This window comes from Bufo bufo, chromosome 9 (assembly GCF_905171765.1).
Source record: "Bufo bufo chromosome 9, aBufBuf1.1, whole genome shotgun sequence".
NCBI lineage: Eukaryota > Metazoa > Chordata > Amphibia > Anura > Bufonidae > Bufo > Bufo bufo.
This window is the reverse complement of record NC_053397.1, coordinates 170,438,673-170,458,344: the sequence shown is the minus strand read 5'-3', so window position 1 is coordinate 170,458,344 and position 19,672 is coordinate 170,438,673. Positions and strand designations below refer to the sequence as shown.

At 44.8% G+C, this 19,672-nt stretch overlaps 1 protein-coding gene across 2 annotated transcripts in view; it reads right to left on the bottom strand.

Annotated features, from left to right (window-relative positions):
- Positions 1 to 19,672, bottom strand: part of IL2RB (interleukin 2 receptor subunit beta) — an 86,166-nt gene that overhangs the window by 63,338 nt on the left and 3,156 nt on the right. For both annotated transcript variants that reach the window (XM_040407174.1, XM_040407176.1), the window contains exon 3: positions 14,576 to 14,690. In XM_040407174.1, coding sequence (XP_040263108.1) covers positions 14,576 to 14,690 — 115 coding nt within the window. The remainder of the gene's footprint in view (positions 1 to 14,575; positions 14,691 to 19,672) is intronic.

The window sequence follows — 19,672 nt, the reverse complement described above, 5'->3', positions numbered from 1 at the left end:
CCATAGAAATCCTACATCAGGGACTTGGGTGTGCTTGTGTCACCCCTACTAATACCAGTCCACCTGTAATCCATACAGTGAAAAGCCATAAAGTATTCCAGTGAGGGAATTTTTTTTTTATTTAAAAAAGGCCAAGTTAGTTTATCTGGCGTTCAATATACTAGATACAGTTAGGCCTGCGTTTCATACATCTGGAATTAGCAAACTAATGTGCTGGGGTTGGGAAAACATATATGTACCCATAATAGAATCTGTCAAAGAAAGCGGTACTCACATATAACAGTCATTCCATCTGTAATCCATACAGTCAAAAGACTGAAAGTATTCCAGTGAGGGAATTTTTTTTATTTAAAAAAGGCCAAGTTAGTTTATCTGGCGTTCAATATACTAGATACAGTTAGGCCTGCGTTTCATACATCTGGAATTAGCAAACTAATGTGCTGGGGTTGTGAAAACATATATGTACCCATACTAGAATCTGTCAAAGAAAGCGGTACTCACATATAACAGTCATTCCATCTGTAATCCATACAGTCAAAAGACTGAAAGTATTCCAGTGAGGGAATTTTTTTTTTATTTAAAAAAGGCCAAGTTAGTTTATCTGGCGTTCAATATACTAGATACAGTTAGGCCTGCGTTTCATACATCTGGAATTAGCAAACTAATGTGCTGGGGTTGGGAAAACATATATGTACCCATACTAGAATCTGTCAAAGAAAGCGGTACTCACATATAACAGTCATTCCATCTGTAATCCATACAGTCAAAAGACTGAAAGTATTCCAGTGAGGGGATTTTTTTTATTTAAAAAAGGCCAAGTTAGTTTATCTGGCGTTCAATATACTAGATACAGTTAGGCCTGCGTTTCATACATCTGGAATTAGCAAACTAATGTGCTGGGGTTGGGAAAACATATATGTACCCATACTAGAATCTGTCAAAGAAAGCGGTACTCACATATAACAGTCATTCCATCTGTAATCCATACAGTCAAAAGACTGAAAGTATTCCAGTGAGGGGATTTTTTTTATTTAAAAAAGGCCAAGTTAGTTTATCTGGCGTTCAATATACTAGATACAGTTAGGCCTGCGTTTCATACATCTGGAATTAGCAAACTAATGTGCTGGGGTTGGGAAAACATATATGTACCCATACTAGAATCTGTCAAAGAAAGCGGTACTCACATATAACAGTCATTCCATCTGTAATCCATACAGTCAAAAGACTGAAAGTATTCCAGTGAGGGGATTTTTTTTATTTAAAAAAGGCCAAGTTAGTTTATCTGGCGTTCAATATACTAGATACAGTTAGGCCTGCGTTTCATACATCTGGAATTAGCAAACTAATGTGCTGGGGTTGGGAAAACATATATGTACCCATACTAGAATCTGTCAAAGAAAGCGGTACTCACATATAACAGTCATTCCATCTGTAATCCATACAGTCAAAAGACTGAAAGTATTCCAGTGAGGGGATTTTGCTTATAAAAAATAATATATTTCATTGTGGTGCGAGTTGAATCGCAACAATGAAGAAAAATACTATTAAGGGACGAGGACGCGGTCGTGGTGGTGTCCGTGGAGCCTCTGTTGCTGGTAGAGGACGTGGCCGTTCGGCCCCAGGCGCACACAGTAGGGAACGAACTCCCTCAACTAGCCGGCAGAATGTACCGCAATATCTCGTGGGGCCCAATGCCGCTCTTAGGATGGTAAGGCCTGAGCAGGTACAGGCATTAATCGATTGGGTGGCCGACAGTGCTTCCAGCACGTTCACCACATGGTCTTCCACCCAGTCTTCTGCGGAAAGCGCACAGGTGGCACCTGAAAACCAAGCCCATCAGTCTGTCACATCACCCCCAAGCATATCAGGGAAACGGTCTGAGCCACAAGTTATGCAGCAGTCTCTTCTTCTGTTTGAAGACTCTGCTTCCAGGGTTTCCCAGGGGCGTCCACCTAGCCCTTCCCCAGTGGAGGAAGACATACCATGCACTGACGCACAACCACTTATGTCTCCAGATGAAGAGGACATGGGAATACCACCACAGCAGAGTCACCGACTCTCTGATGATGACGAAACACAGGTGCCCACTGCCGCGTCTTTTTGCAGTGTGCAGTCTGAACAGGAGGAGGTCAGGGAGGGAGACTGGGTGGAAGACGATGCAGAGGACGATGAGGTCTTAGACCCCACATGGACTGAAGGTCGTGGCGATGACTTTCACAGTTCAGAGGAAGAGGTAGTGGTGAGACCGAGACAACAGCGAAGCCAAAGAGGGAGCAGGGGGCCAAAGCAGACGAGCCGCCGCCCCCAGAGTTCGCCTGCTACTGGACATCGCCAACAGGGACCCAGCCCCACAAAGGCAGCTTCAAAGAGTTCCCTGGCATGGCACTTCTTTAAACAATGTCCTACCGACAAGACCCGAGTGACTTGCACGCTCTGCCATCAGAGCCTGAGGCGAGGCATTAACGTTCTGAACCTCAGCACAACCTGCATGACCAGGCATCTACATGCAAAGCATGAACTGCAGTGGGGTACACACCTTAAAAACCAGGCACTCGCTGAGGCTCCCCCTGCTCCCTCTACCGCTGCTGCCTCGGCTTCCGCCTCGAGAGGAATGTTGCCACCTGCCGAGCAGCAAACAGAGGATGTGCCACCGACACCACCACCACCGCCACCGTCAACTAGCGTCTCCACTATATCACACAGCAGCGTTCAGCTCTCAATATCTCAAACCTTAGAGAGGAAGCGCAAATTCCCCCCGAGTCACCCTCGAGCCCTTGGCCTGAACGCCAGCATTTCTAAACTGCTGGCCTTTGAAATGCTGTCATTCCGGCTGGTGGACACAGACAGCTTCAAACAGCTGATGGCCATGGCTGTCCCGCAGTATGTGGTTCCCAGCCGCCACTACTTCTCCAAGACAGCCGTGCCTTCCCTGCACATGCAAGTGTCCGATAAAATCAAGTGTGCACTGCGCAACGCCATTTGTGGCAAGGTCCACCTAACCACAGATACGTGGACCAGTAAGCACGGCCAGGGACGCTATATCTCACTAACTGCACACTGGATGAATGTAGTGGCGGCTGGGCCCCCGGCGGACAGTTCCTTGGCGCACGCCCTTCCGCCCCCTAGGATCGCAGGGCATCATTCTCTGCCTCCTGTAGCCTCCTCCTCCTACTCGGCTTCCTCCTCCACTGCTTCCACCAGCTCATCCGGTCAGCCACACACCTTCACCACCAACTTCAGCACAGCCCGGGGTAAACGTCAGCAGGCCATTCTGAAACTCATATGTTTGGGGGACAGGCCCCACAGCGCAAAGGAGTTGTGGCGGGGTATTGAACAACAGACCGACGAGTGGTTTCTGCCGGTGGGCCTCAAGCCAGGCCTGGTGGTATGCGATAATGGGCGAAATCTCGTGGCAGCTCTGGGACTAGCCGGTTTGACGCACATCCCTTGCCTGGCGCATGTGCTGAACTTGGTGGTGCAGAGGTTCATTCACCACTACCCCAACATGTCAGAGCTGCTGCATAAAGTGCGGGCCGTCTGTGCGCGCTTCCGCCGTTCACATCCTGCCGCTGCTCGCCTGTCTGCGCTACAGCGGAACTTCGGCCTTCCCGCTCACCGCCTCATATGCGACGTGCCCACCCGGTGGAACTCCACCTTGCACATGCTGGAGAGACTGTGCGAGCAGCAGCAGGCCATAGTGGAGTTTCAGCTGCAGCACGCTCGCGTCAGTCGTACTGCCGAACAGCACCACTTCACCACCAATGATTGGGCCTCCATGCGAGACCTGTGTGCCCTGCTGCGCTGTTTCGAGTACTCCACCAACATGGCCAGTGGCGATGACACTGTTATCAGCGTTACAATACCACTTCTATGTCTCCTTGAGAAAACACTTAGGGCAATGATGTTAGAGGAGGTGGCCCAGGTGGAGGAGGAGGAGGAGGATGAGGGCTCGTTTCTAACACTTTCGGGCCAGTCTGTTCGAAGTGGCTCAGAGGGAGGTTTGTTTAAGCAGCAGAGGACAGGTTCACAAGTCGCCAGCCAAGGCACTGTACTGGAGGACGAGGATGATGAGGAGGAGGAGGTGGAGGGGGACGAGGATGACGCAAGTTCACAGCGGGGTGGCAGCCCAGGCCCATCACTGGTGCGTGGCTGGGGGGATACGGTGGACGATGACGATACGCCTCCCACAGAGGACAGCTTGTCCTTACCCATGGGTAGCCTGGCCCACATGAGCGAATATATGCTCCAATGCCTGCGCAACGACAGCAGAGTTGCCCACGTTTCAACGTGTGCAGACTACTGGGTGGCCACCCTGCTGGATCCCCGGTATAAAGACAATGTGCCCACTTTAATTCCTGAACTAGAGCGCGACCGTAAGATGCGCGAGTACAAGCGCACGCTGATAGAGGCGCTCTTGAGAGCATTCCCACATGTCACAGGGGAACAGGTGGAAGGTGAAGGCAGAGGAGTGGCAAGAGGTCGCCAACGCAGCTGTGTCACGGCCAGCTCATCTGAGGGCAGGGTTAGCATGGCAGAAATGTGGAAAAGTTTTGTCTCCACGCCACAGCTATCTGCACCGACACCTGATACAGAACGTGTTAGCAGGAGGCAGCATTTCACTAACATGGTTGAACAGTATGTCTGCACACCCCTCCACATCCTGACGGATGGTTCGGCCCCATTCAACTACTGGGTTTCGAAATTGTCCACGTGGCCAGAGTTAGCATGTTATGCCTTGGAGGTGCTTTCCTGCCCGGCGGCCAGCGTTTTATCTGAACGCGTATTCAGCACGGCAGGGGGCGTCATTACTGACAAGCGCAGCCGCCTGTCCACAGCCAACGTGGACAAGCTGACCTTCATAAAGATGAACCAGGCATGGATCCCACAGGACCTGTCCCTCCCTTGTGCAGAGTAGTCCTTATTAACTGCCTAAAACATGTCTTGTTGTGCTACGGGCCACTTCTTTATTTGATACAAATTTTATGAAACCCACAGTTGAATGAAACTCTTCTCTGTCTGGGCGCCGGGGCCTAACCAGATGAAAGTGGCCGGTTAAACTAACGGGTGACATGAAGCCATAACCTCTGCCATGCTACCTCTGTCTTCTGTCTGGGTGCTGAGGCCTAAGTCAAATAAAGCGGTCTTCTGCTGTGCTGGGGGATATGAAGCTAATCTCTGACCTCTCTCCTCTGTCTGGGTCCAAAGGCCTAAATCACTGAAAGAGGCCTTCTCCTGTGGTGTGTGATATGATGCCAGAATATGTGCTGTGGGGCCTCTCTCCTCTTCCTGGGTGCAGGGGTCAAATAAACTAAATTGTGGCCTACTCCTGTGGTGGTTGATATGATGCCTGATTCTCTGATGTGGAACCTCTCTCCTCTGTTTGGGTGAAGGGGTCAAAGTAACTAAATGGTGGCTTCTCCTGTGGTGGCTGATATGATGCCAGAATATGTGCTGTGGTGCCTCTCTCCTCTTCCTGGGTGCAGGGGTCAAAGTAACTCAATGGTGGCTTCTCCTGTGGTGGCTGATATGATGCCAGAATATGTGCTGTGGTGCCTCTCTCCTCTTCCTGGGTGCGGGGGTCAAAGTAACTCAATGGTGGCTTCTCCTGTGGTGGCTGATATGATGCCAGAATATGTGCTGTGGGGCCTCTCTCCTCTTCCTGGGTGCAGGGGTCAAAGTAACTCAATGGTGGCTTCTCCTGTGCTGATTGATATAAAGCTGATGGTTGTGCCATCTGACATGGTTGCCAGGGTCTGATTCAATGGGGGCCTACTCCTGTGGTGGGTGATCTAAATGCCTGATTCTCTGCTGTGAAACCTCTCTCCTCCGTCTGGGTGTAGGGGTCAAAGTTTTTCAAAGTCGCCTTCTCCTGTGCTGATTGATATGAAGCTGATGGTTGTGCCATCTGACATGGTTGCCGGGGTCCCATTAAATTGTGGCCTACTCCTGTGGTGGTTGATATGATGCCTGATTCTCTGATGTGGAACCTCTCTCCTCTGTTTGGGTGAAGGGGTCAAAGTAACTAAATGGTGGCTTCTCCTGTGGTGGCTGATATGATGCCAGAATATGTGCTGTGGGGCCTCTCTCCTCTTCCTGGGTGCAGGGGTCAAAGTAACTCAATGGTGGCTTCTCCTGTGGTGGCTGATATGATGCCAGAATATGTGCTGTGGTGCCTCTCTCCTCTTCCTGGGTGCAGGGGTCAAAGTAACTCAATGGTGGCTTCTCCTGTGGTGGCTGATATGATGCCAGAATATGTGCTGTGGTGCCTCTCTCCTCTTCCTGGGTGCGGGGGTCAAAGTAACTCAATGGTGGCTTCTCCTGTGGTGGCTGATATGATGCCAGAATATGTGCTGTGGTGCCTCTCTCCTCTTCCTGGGTGCAGGGGTCAAAGTAACTAAATGGTGGCTTCTCCTGTGGTGGTTGATATGATGCCTGATTCTCTGCTGTGAAACCTCTCTCCTCCATCTGGGTGTAGGGGTCAAAGTCTTTCAAAGTCGCCTTCTCCTGTGCTGATTGATATAAAGCTGATGGTTGTGCCATCTGACATGGTTGCCAGGGTCTGATTCAATGGGGGCCTACTCCTGTGGTGGGTGATCTAAATGCCTGATTCTCTGCTGTGAAACCTCTCTCCTCCGTCTGGGTGTAGGGGTCAAAGTCTTTCAAAGTCGCCTTCTCCTGTGCTGATTGATATGAAGCTGATGGTTGTGCCATCTGACATGGTTGCCGGGGTCCCATTAAATTGGGGCCTACTCCTGTGGTGGGTGATCTAAATGCCTGATTCTCTGCTTTGAAACCTCTCTCCTCCGTCCGGGTGTAGGGGTCAAAGTCTGTCAAAGTCGCCTTCTCCTGTGCTGATTGATATAAAGCTTATGCTTGTGCCATCTGACATGGTTGCCGGGGTCTGATTCAATGGTGGCCTACTCCTGTGGTGGATGATCTAAATGCCTGATTCTCTGCTGTGTAACCTCTCTCCTCCGTCTGGGTGTAGGGGTCAAAGTAACTAAATGGTGGCCTACTCCTGTGGTGGGTGATATGATGCCTGGTTCTCTGCTGTGGGACCTCTCTCCTTTGTCTGGGTGCTGTGGTCAAAATAATAGTAAGTGACCTTCTCCATTGGTGGGTGACTTGAAGTCTGATTCTGTGCTATGGGACCTCACTCCAATTAATATTGTTTAATTTTTATTTATTTTATGTTAACTCATCATTTCCCTATCTACATTTGTTTGCAGGGGATTTAACTACATTTTGCTGCCTTTTGCAGCCCTCTAGCCCTTTCCGGGTGTGTTTTACAGCCTTTTTAGTGCCCAAAAGTTCGGGTCCCCATTGACTTCTATGGGGTTCGGGATGAAGTTCGGGTCGAGTTCGGATCCCGAACCCGAACATTTTTCGAAAGTTCGGCCGAACTCGTCGAACCCGAACATCCAGGTGTTCGCTCAACTCTACTTAGGAGCAGCCCTAGCTCTGGAAATTATGCAGCTGGACAAAGTTCGATTGTCTGAGTAGGAGTGTCACCATACTGTAGACACAACAAAGACTTGTGCATGCTTTGCTGAACCAAAGGTCATTATGTTCGAACCTCTCAAGGTGGGAACTCCAGCACCTAGGGCCTGTTGGAGATACCACCCTAAGTGAAGTCCTGTTCTCTTCAAAATTGATGCTTCATGTGTCCTTGTCATGTGGTGAGATTCGGTTTATTGTACAGGCCTTTTAGGACTCTCGGCAAGGTTCTGCATTAGGCTTTGGTAACCAAATGCTGTATTCCTACTAAGTGGTTGAAGAAGTCCTTAGTGTTGACATAATGAGATGGCACTAACGGAATCTGTACAATACATCACTTTGCCTATAGAGTTTCAAGCTGGAGTTTTCCACATGGTGATGATCTCCTTCTGTAACATTCCAGAGTTATGTTACGAAACTCTTTTACCCCGCTACAACCTGTTAAGTGTATCTGCATTGTCATCCTGTGTAATTTAACATCACATCCTCACAAATGTGCATATTCTAAGCCTGTCACTTGTAATTTGCTGTAATTTCCATGTACACCAGCAGGTGGCAGCAATGTGTTACCAGGGCCTTAGTAACAGTTTAGCATATCTAGACTGGAATAGTACATTCCAGTTTAGCTCCCCCTTCTTTGAGGAGGTGTGGAATGTTCCCACATTCTGCCTCATGGGGAGGGAAGGAAGTTCAGTTAGTGTGCCAGCCACCCCGGCTAGGGGAAGGCTGTGCTGGTAGGAGCTCCTAGTTCTATGGATCCCAACCCAGGATCGTGTCTTGGCTGAGACCAAAGATCTTCATCCCCAGTCTGAGCCTTCAGCCTCAACTGGTTGACAAGCAAGCAGCCAGCTCCAGAACTCCAGGACGAACCATTCCCTGTGAGCACAAATGTGAGTAACATCCAGACATCAGGAGAAGCCAAATTCCTCCTCAGCTAGCCAGTCCCATACACAGCAGAAGATAGACAGAGCAGAAGATATAGATTCCTGCCATATTCTCCAGGCACATGATAGAAGCAGAAGAGATATTGATCCCTGCCATACATTGCCAATACCTGCTGGGACCCAAGACTATTGCTGTATCTCATATGGATTAATGCTGCCTCCAGTAAAGACAAGTTGAATTATATTCCAAGTCTGGATCTCATTCATTACTACCAAGTTCCTCAATTACTCCTACTAGCAACACACTCATTTATTGCCAGTGAGCCAGGATCCAGGAGTCCAGCCATACCAAGGTAGGAGACACCGTTGACACTATTACTACTGCTACACAGAGACATTATACCACTCTGGCATTCCTAACCTGGTACGTGAGTTGCAACACCTTAAAGGGCCCTGAGACTGTACCCTGCGCACGCTGCAATTGGCGTCACAAACAAAAAACATAGACTATTATACCCATATCTGGACCCACTGCATAATTTGGCGTCCGCGTAACCGTACCACGGTCCTGCTCATTGCACTTCTATGTCTTGCCTGTGTCTACTATTTTTCTCCTATTGGGAGTGCCCTGGCTCCACATGCATAGTCCAGTTATAGATTGGAACTTGTGGCAAATTTTGCATCGTGGTTCTGTTTGGCACTCCCATTTTCTGACTTCTCTACAACCAGCCTAGGCTCCACATGTTCCTCAGAATCCACAGTGTCTACTTTCTGCCTATGCTAGCTATGCAGATGTCTTCAATAAGAAGGCTGAGTCTATGCCACAGTATTGTGCCTATCACTACTCAATCAATCCAATTCAAGGAATTACTCCACCACATGGCTGTGTCTATCTGCTGTCTCTATCCGAGACACAGGCCATGTCTGTCTATATTAAAGAGAACCTTGAAAAACTGCTTCATGCATGTGCAGTTTCTTCTTTGGTAACCAAATCATTACCAGCCGATTTTCAGTTTTTGTGTTTTCGTTTTTCACTCCCTGCCTTTCCTTAGATATAACTTTTTTATTTTTTTATTTACAATATCTGCTTGTTTTTTGTGGGATAAGTTTTACCTTGTAATGGCACCATTTAATATTGCATACGATATAGTGGGAAGCTGGAAAGAAATTCCAAATGTAGTTTAATTTTAAAAAATTCAATTCTACCACAGTTTTATGGGTTTTGGTTTTACGGCGGTCACTATGTGGTAAAACTAACCTGTGCCGTTCATTTTCTGGGTCAGTACGATTACAACAATACCACACTTATAGTTACGTCTGCGGGGCGATCTGTAGTTTTTAGTGATAACCTTTTGACTTTTTGATCAGTTTTTATTCTTTTTTTGGGGGGGGAGGTGAACTGATGAAAAAAACAATAAATTGAACATTTAGATTTTTTTTCTGTTACACCATTCTCCATACGGAATAAATATTTTTAGATTTTAATAGTATGGCATTTTCGGATGCAGCAATGCCTATGATAGTATTTTTTTTATTGTTTATTCATTTTTATATTAATTATGGGGAAAGGGAGTAATTAGAATTTTTATATATTTTTATGTTTTATATTTTTTAAACCTTTTTTTCTACTGATTTTTAACTTTAAAAATGCAATCATTTTTATTTAGCAATGGAATTTTATCCACTACTGAATACAAAATTCTGTATATTCCAATGCAGTGCTGCCTCTTGCAGGTCTGAACTGGAATATACCAGTAAAAGGAGCAGAAGCCTTGTATAGGCTATGGTCTATTACTACTAAGGAATGCCTTCCCAGATTTCAGCAAGGGGAAAGCATTCCTGCCTGGGAAGTCCATGCTTCCAGGTTTTTTTACAAGGGTTAAATGTCCGTGATTGCCATTATCGCTGATCACAGACATTTTCTCGCTCTGGAGAGGGCACCAAAGACCCTACCACAGACATATGTAGTCATATGATGGTGGGGAAGTAGTTAAGAAAAGGACATCTCCCTTCGGCCCTGTATCAATTAAAATTACTGTCAAGAATAAGTATTGCCTCCCCCTGCCATTGACCTCTAAGCTCTTCGATTGACTCCATGTTGTTAGGGTGTTCACGAAGCTGAGGGGAATATAAATAGATCCACATGCAGTGACCTGCTGGTTCATTGAAAAAGAGTTAATGTTATGGTTCACTGCTAAAGGGTTAATATTATGGTTCACTACTAAAGCCGTTAAAATGTTTACTGTGATGCTATGATGCACTCTGTGTTCCAAAAGGGTATGCATGGGTAGAAAATACTTAACTGGCAGTCCTTCGTAAGGCTAAGTTCACATCTTTGTTTACTTTTCAATCTTCTGGTCCTCCAGAAGAACAGAAAATAAAAATGTTAAAAAAAGTTTTAAAACTTTTTAAATTGACTATCCATTGTGCTTTTAGCAATTTTAGCTTACAGGCTTCTGCTCGCATGAAAAGGTCCACTAATCCTATGCACAGGACTTAACTACATAATTCTCCAGGGGACAAGGTCTGGCTCTCTTCCAAAAACAGACTCAAGGTACCCTCATACAAGTTGGCACCCTATTTAATTTCTCCTTTTGAGGATTTGAGAAGGTTGAATCTGGTCAGTTACAGGTTATGTCTGCCTTCATCTCTTCGCAACTCTAAGGCTGGTTTCACACGGGCGTTGCGGGAAAATGTGTGGGTGCGTTGCGGGAACACCCACGATTTATCCGCGCGAGTGCAAAACATTGTAATGCGTTTTGCACACGCGTGAGAAAAATCGCGCATGTTTGGTACCCAAACCCGAACTTCTTCACAGAAGTTCGGGCTTGGGATCAATGTTCTGTAGATTGTATTATTTTCCTGAATAAAGAATGCAAAGTAAAATAGCGCTGGAGGGGTTAAAAAAAAATAAACAATAATTTAACTCACCTTAATCCACTTGCTGGCGCTGCCGGCATCTCGTCTGTCTCCTTCTGTGCTGAACAGGACCTGTGGTGAGCATTCATTCCAGGACCTTTGATGACGTCACTCCGGTCATCACATGATCCATCACCATGGTAAAAGATCATGTGACGTACCATGTGATGACCGGAGTGACGTCATCAAAGGTCCTGTAACTGTACTTAATGCTCACCACAGGTCCTATTTAACAAAGGAGACAGAAGGAGATGCCGGGCTACGCGATCAAGTGGACTAAGGTGAGTTAAATTATTTTTTATTTATTTTTAACCCCTCCAGCGCTGTTTTACTATGCATTCTGTATTCAGAATGCTATTATTTTCACTTATAACCATGTTATAAGGGAAAATAATAATGATCGGGTCTCCATCCCGATCGTCTCCTAGCTACCGTGCGTGAAAATCGCACCGCATCCGCACTTGCTTGCGGATGCTTGCGATTTTCACGCAACCCGATTCACTTCTATGGGGCCTGCGTTGCATGAAAAACGCAGAATATAAAGCATGCTGCGATTTTCACGCAACGCATAAGTGATGCGTGAAAATCACCGCTCATCTGAACAGCCCCATAGAAATGAATGGGTCGGTATTCAGTGCGGGTGCAATGCGTTCACCTCACGCATCGCATCCGCGCGGAATACTCGCCCGTGTGAAAGGGGCCTAATTCTTTTCATGTTTTCCTTCTAAAGCCTGTTGTGTTTAACCATACTCTAGAAAATGAGTGTGAGGTCAGGGATATTCGGGAAATAAAGAAAGTCAGAAGTAAAACCTTCTTCCTGTGGATTGTGAAGCTTATGGACCAGGGTAAAGATATTTTTCTGAACAGATTTTTGCAGCAATCTGGACCAAAGAAGAGATTAAGGGAGGATACTACCAGTGGAGGCCTGTGGCTGCTGCTGCTCTACTCATCTGGCCCAGTCTTCTGGCCACCAGGGTTGTTCTGTCCCTCCAAGCTGACTGTGGCCTGCTTGGCAGGAATGCCTCTCCTCTGACCATAGGTTGCACGCGCCCCCCCCCTCCAGCTTTTAAATGGCCAGAAGGTGCACACCGTAATTAACACAAGTCTATGGCTGGGCACCATGGCATACTTTAGGCATCCCCTATGGGAGGATGCCTGAGTAACAGATTCCTAGCCCGGTGTTATCCTACTAGGTTATACCATAGTTTGTTTGTCTGTCCATCTACAAACTTCTGCCTGTTTTCTTGATATATACCCTCCTCTGCCTGATGTGACCTATATTCTGTATTGACCCTGTGTTGCCCTCCCTGACTTTGGACTGTTTACTGTTGAGCTCATGCCTGTCCTGACCTTGGCCTGTTCCTGACTATGGTTTTGCATGATCCCTCGGTTTCTAGACCTCCATTGGTCAGCTGTCAGTCATACAGAGACTACTCAAGGAGATAGCTGCTTGGTGGTTCCTCTGCAGCGAAGTCCAGCTCCCTGCACATGGATTAAAGGGTGAAAACCAGGACAAGATCTGCCAGGATAACACCCTTAGGAGTAGACCCAAGTCAAATATGTTGGTTGACACAGTGAACCCACATCCATTGCATAACAGTACGGAAGGACATATCTCTCAGAGGTTGCCAGTGATAAACCAAGGATCAAATATCTAGAACATTTATTTTATTTACTTCTGTTATACTCAGAAAATGGAAGTATACAGTGCATGCACCTAAAGATACTGACCTCCAAGCACAATGTGGCAAAAAACTATTCACAATTGAAAAGTTCTAACATTGGTGTGGTAAATGCTGTCAGAGGTTATTATTACATTTAGAGAGCAGAGTACACCCACACACATTTACGCATAAGTGCATCACTATGACGTCTGGCGATATAAAGAAGTCCATTACCAAAGTCTTGCCTTGCAAAGATAACAATACTTTCAAGGTCATAAACGTGTCTATTGTTTAAACACATAACTGTATTGCATTAGCCAGCCTTTCATATAGAATAAAATAGAAATGAGCAGCAAAAAACGGTTCTAATTAAAGTGGTTGTGCAGAGGGTTTATATTGATGACTAGGGTTGTGCGAATCAAAGTATCTGAAGTGGACTTCGATCCGAATTTCAGGGAAAATTCAATTAGCTGCAAAGCTCAATTTCCTGTACTTCGTGGTAACAAATCAATTTTCCCTGAAATGGGGGGAAAAAAAATACAAGCTCATCTCATCCATTTGAGTGCAAAGAGGCCACCGCGGCCATCATGATTGAAGATCCCGCGCAAAATCTTGTGTCCGGTGACGTATGGTGTCACCACGCCAGCCAGCGTGATGACATCATCATGCGCCGCATGAGATTTTCCACAGGATCTTCAATCAAGATGGCCGTGGCGGCCTCTTTACACTCAAATGGATACGGAAGGAGTATTATGTTTTTTTTAACCTCTGAAAGCCCTCACTATTATTCTCAGATGCCGCGATCAGCGATGAACACAGCATCTGAGGGGTTCAATGGGGACCGTTCACAGTTATTGTGCCTGCTAATTGCAAAGAAATGCACTTTGTGACAAAGTAATTAGTCACAAAGCAAATTTCTTTGTGAAATTCGGCGAAGCAGCCGAATCAAAGTTTTTATAACTTCGCTCAACACTATTGACGACTTATCTTCAGGATAGGTCATCAATATCTGATTAATATTAGAGGTGGAGCACCGCACACTATAGTTACTGGTGCCCGCGAAGAATGTATAGTCATAAATAATAATATGTGAATTGCGGCACACAGATTTTTTTTGCTGCAATTTTAAACATTTATTGGTGTGATATCATACAAAGTTCATGATCCAGTTACATTTAAAGTCGAGATAGATGACCACTCTTGACAATGGTGACCAGATGTTCCCCATTGTCAAGAGGGGTCATCTATCTCGACTTTAAATGTAACTGAATCATGAACTTTGTATGATATCACACCAGTAAATGTCTTAAATTGCAACTAAAAGAATCTGTGTGCCGCAATTCACATATTTATCCATATCTGATTAGTGAGGGTTTGAATCCCAGCACCCCGGCCGATCAGCTGTTTGTAGAGGAGGCGGTGTTCGTGCGAGCGCCACTTACTCTTCAAGATTACACTGTGCATCATCTTGCTTGCAGTGGTGGCGAGCTGTAATTACTGTACATGTGTTCTGTCCCATTCACTTGACTAGGACCAGACCTTGTAATCATTTACACTGAAGGTGCTCCAGTCCGACAGTGGACTCCACCACCATTACATAGGGGAACTCACCTTTTTTCATCAATAACATTTGCGGATATGTAGCATGGGCTTGATGTGAAATTGCCATCTGCATCCCATGAACAGGACAAGAGGGTCCAGGAATTATATGTGCAGTCAAGATGTGCTGAAGTGAGAGAGAAAAAAGGGGCTCATTATAGGTTGTACTGGTTATTGATATGAATGTGTGTAGCATTAGTCCTGCCTTAGGCTGTGGTCTATAACGACATTGTAGTGTCAGACCCATTGCAGAGTGGATATCACTGGCACATGACTATCTCCAATGAATAAAAATGAGGTCCATCAGGTTCCATTGTGGTGTCCATTGGTTTTCCTGTCAGTAGAATCTGTGAAATAGGTTAAATGCTAGAAAGGCCTTCTGTGTGTTTATATCTCCACTTACTATCAGGCAGGTTTTGGTGCTTTTATGTTGCCTATATTTTGTGCAGATGATCTACTTATATGACACTGCTATCCATTACTATTTAACTGTAGTTCAGTCAAATTAGTGTTGAGGGTCCATCCCTGATTTGCTCTTTTACCCTTTGAATTCTATGTTGCAGATAGACACTGTTGCCTCCCTTTGTACTTGGTTAAAAAAAGCTCATCAGCAGTTTTAACCCTTCAAACATTGGGTGGCATATGGCTATGATATGCCACCAGTGTCTGATAGCTGTAGGTCTCACCTCTTGGACCCGCAGCTATCTCTAAAACGGAGCCGACAAAATCAAGGAGAGCGGACCGCACGTGAATTGGAAGCAAACCGCGCAAGCGCCACCACCATTTTATTCACTTCTATGGGGCTGATAGAAATACAGTAGCTAAGCCAGCACTTGAATATTTGCGGCACTCCTACAGAATTGAATGGAGGGAGGCCACACATGCGTGATCTGCTCTCCTTCACTTTGTGGGCTCTGTTTTAGAGATAGCTGCAGGTCCAAGAGGTGGGACCCACAGCTATCAAATATTGGTGGCATAGCCACCAATGTTTTAGATGACAACCCCCTTTAACTTGGAGCGCACTGCCACCACAAGTAGGCATAACCAAATGCTGAAGAACCGTCGACTTGCTGCAGTAAAACACTCCACAACCCCTCCCCTTTGCAGGTTCAAAATTGTTGACTTCTTAAATTGAAGTTGACATGGACTGAATATATGACTGCAACAGTAAGCAATATTTGGTACTCTTTTTTTAACATGATATCTAATCTTCCATGGATTTCAGCTCAGATTCTGCACTAAGAACCACAAGGCATCCATGGTGCAACTGCCCCCCATTGATTTTAATGGTAATCTGTGCTGCCATTCATGTGGCCATGGATTATGTACATCTACTTTTCCACACTGCGCCAAGAATAGACATGTTCTTTCTTGGTGTGGATTCCACAGGGACATCACTGGAATCCATGCCAAGAGTCTGCTCATGGTTTAGCTCCATTCAATGGGGCTAAACTGCAAGCAAGTCCATGTCGCTGAAATTGAAAAACCAAGACAGAAACCATGGTTTAATAGTGTCAAAATCGCCATATGAACATAGCCTTAAAGGGGTTGTTTAGAATTTTTATACTGATGAGTTATCCTGGTACACAAGACCGTCTTTCCATTCAAAAGAAGGGACATGGGACCCCTGTTCTTGGGATCAGTGATGGCTCCATCAATCATATATTTATCTCCTATCCTGTGAATGGGTGATGCATGTTTTTTTTCGTGGGACAACCTCTTTAATGCTATAACCCAATCGTGGCCTGAACTGTTCGTCAGTTCTTACCAACTAAAAATTGGTAAATTCGCATGGTTCGAAAGTCATACTATTTCCTAAATAAACTGTAAATGGATTGTAAGTGCATCTAACAACAGACTGCACCATCTTCTAATGCTTTATAAAACCTCTTTTTCTGAAGATGCTTGATAGATCTACAACGGAATGCCTGCTTTACAAGAAAGGGAATATTTCTTATATTATCAATTACTGGGCACAGTCGTGGCCGTCGAGCAGATCAAGAGAGATTCTAAATACTTTTAATCAAAGGAATGAATGGATTCCTCACTCCAGGGTGTGATGAACAGGCATGTGACTTTTATATAGGTGTCTTTAATTTTGGCCATGGTTTTGTATTTGTTATCAAATTTTTCAATGTAGAAAACATGATACAAGCAGCACATATGAATCATTGTATAACCACAACTCATGTCACAAGTGAGCTACTTACTGTGTTCATTTAACGAAAAAAACCTCATCATGTTGCAAAAAATAAAATAAAAAATAAGATAAGATAAGCATACTCAACTTACAGATCCACTGCTGCTCTAATCTTCTCACTAGATAGCTTAACTATAGAAGGACTTGTTGGTGCCTCCCTCACCTAGTACCAAGCTTCTGGGGCAAACGCCTCCCCACTTCGATGGTAGGTTACACCTACACTATCATCCTCAATAGCCAACCACCTAACTTCCATGATTGATATGGCTGCTCTGTGCGTGTCTACAAGCAATCTGGGGTTTCTGGTTCTGGAATGTAATGGTAGGATATAATGCACAGAACCATCAGAACACTTACATTAGCATAAGAGTATGAGAGAAAACGGAGGTAGTAGATATTCATGAGAAATTAATAATCCTATATAAGGACATCTTAGGAACCTATATTTTCATTTCTACATTTTATGGTTAATTTTTCTTCACATAAAGCCTGCATGGTATTATTATCCCAGGTTTATGCGGTAAGTGTTGGCAGCAGTTTGTAAATCTGGGGCATTTATGACCCAACTGGGAGAACCCCAAACCCACCAGAAACGTCTCCTCCCGGGATGGGCTAACATAAGCCCCACTCATTTTCAGCCCAGGATAGCTGAAATTTGTCAGGACAATTCCTGCAAATTCGCCACTGTTTGCAACTATGAGTAACACATATCAGCCTATAAGTACCAGAATACCGGTTTACAAGAAACACAAACTCATATTTCCCCAGGGATTCTGAGGGACATTCCATACTTTTGTCCCAAGTTCTTCTGTCCCTCTTTGCTCTTTAAATGTCCCTCTTTTTGACCTGGGAAATAAATATGCTTTAATAAACTGACTAAAATGCCGTTTATTAGAACCCCATGTATATATTATGTCAACATTTGGTGCAATTTAAACCTTAAAATATCTTTATTCAGATGATTGTAATGGTAAAATAACATAAAAAAATATTCATGCATATAGTGAATAAATGGATCTTTCACACCACAAACGATAAGTACCGTATCCCTCTTTTGCCTGGCAAAACATTGGGAGGTAAGGTGAACTTCTAACTATTGTGGTAACTCCAGTTCTGTGAGACCACCTTCCTCCAGACTGCTAGAGGTAAGGCTTCCACTAGGTGGCACTATACAGCTGCTATGTCAATCTAATATATTTCACATTGGCAGCTGGGTGAGATGCAGAATTTGGTTTTCATGCACTATTCCACTATATTAAGGCTTCTGACTGTGTGCTGCTAATTCAATAGATTTTAACATCTAACATAGCTGATTGATTATCCTTGAGCAGAGTCATAAAGCCCTTCCCTACCGCTATCACCTTCTCACTGAGGTCCTAGGGAATACATTCTAATTTCTCAGGTACAAAAGACCAGAGTTATATGTATTAAACTATTGTAACGTGTGACACCTCCAGAATTTCACTACTGTATTGAGTGACACCTTGAGATGACCACAAGAACATGGCAATCCATCTGCTCTATATGATCTAGTGCTTGAGAATGAATACAGAGAAAGAATGTTTCCATTATGCAGTCTTAATAGGGAACCCCTCTGACTTCTGTGGGACCATAGTAATTGAATGCCATAATATAGGGTGTTCCCCCAACAAAACATTGCTTCTAGGGCCACACTGATGACCATGGTGGCAAAAAAATGGCAAATTGGCTGTTTTTTTATTTTTTTCCCGTTACACCATTTGCCATAAGCCCTTAATATTGTTATATTTTAATACTATGGGCATTTTCGCATGCGGCGATGCCCATAATGTTTTTTTTTTCTTGGTTAACTATTTTTATTTTTATTTTAAGAAAAGGGGAGGGTGATTTGAGCTTTTATGTTTTTTTATATTTGTAAAAACTTTTTTTTTTTTACGTTTTTTAAGTCACTTTGGGTGACAATAATAATCATTAGATTGCCCATTGTGCTCACTGATGGTTAAAAAACCATCATTGAAAACTTCATTTGGAATATAACAATACAATGCTGTATTTCAGCGAAGTAACAGGTTCCCCGATCTCAGCCGGGGAACGCTGTTACCAAAGCAAAAGTGTGCAACTTCCGCTTCCAGACTGCGCAGATGCCGTGGTCACATTTAACCACGGCATCTGAAGGGGAAAATGTATGCGATCAGCCTTATGGCTGATCGCATACATGTGCCGCGGGTCTCTGCTATTTAAAATAGCAGAAACTCGGCAGCTATGGCTCCTGCTGCACGCGCGAGCGGGCGCCATAATTAAAGACCGGCCCGATGACGTAGATGTACGTCATCGGACGTGAAAGGGTTAAAGACCTTGCCTGGTCAGCCTCAATTTTTTTCAGGTACGTGGACAACCCATTTAAATGATGGTAAAGTCATTTCTTAAATTTTTTCATTGTTGCCTTCAGAGGTTCAGAACAGTTTTTTTTTTCTCCATGTATTTAGCCATATGAGAGTTTGTTTTTTTGCGCGACCAGTTGTAGTTTATAATGGTGTCATTTTGGGGTACATATAACGTAATGACATATAACTTTTACTAACTCTTTCTGGGAGGGTTTTTACGTTACAAATTTTGCAGCGTTATTTTTCTTCTGAGACTTGGGGAGTCATTTACTAACAGAAATTTGTCTATTTTTGGCGTATTTCTGGCGCAGATTGTAGCGCAAAAGTTATTTGTGCTGCAATCTGGGACTTTTCCCCGCTCAAGCCAGGTCTAAAAAAGGAGGTGTGGTGTGGGTGGGGAAGGGGGTAGGCCTATCCCATTTATCATTTTCTACGCCAGTTTTAGGGGTAAAAATGGTCTAAATTTAAGCCAGCAAGGAAGCTGGTGTAGATTTAGACTTCAGCGGATCCACTGCCAATGCACAGGGTTATTAAGACCGGCATCTA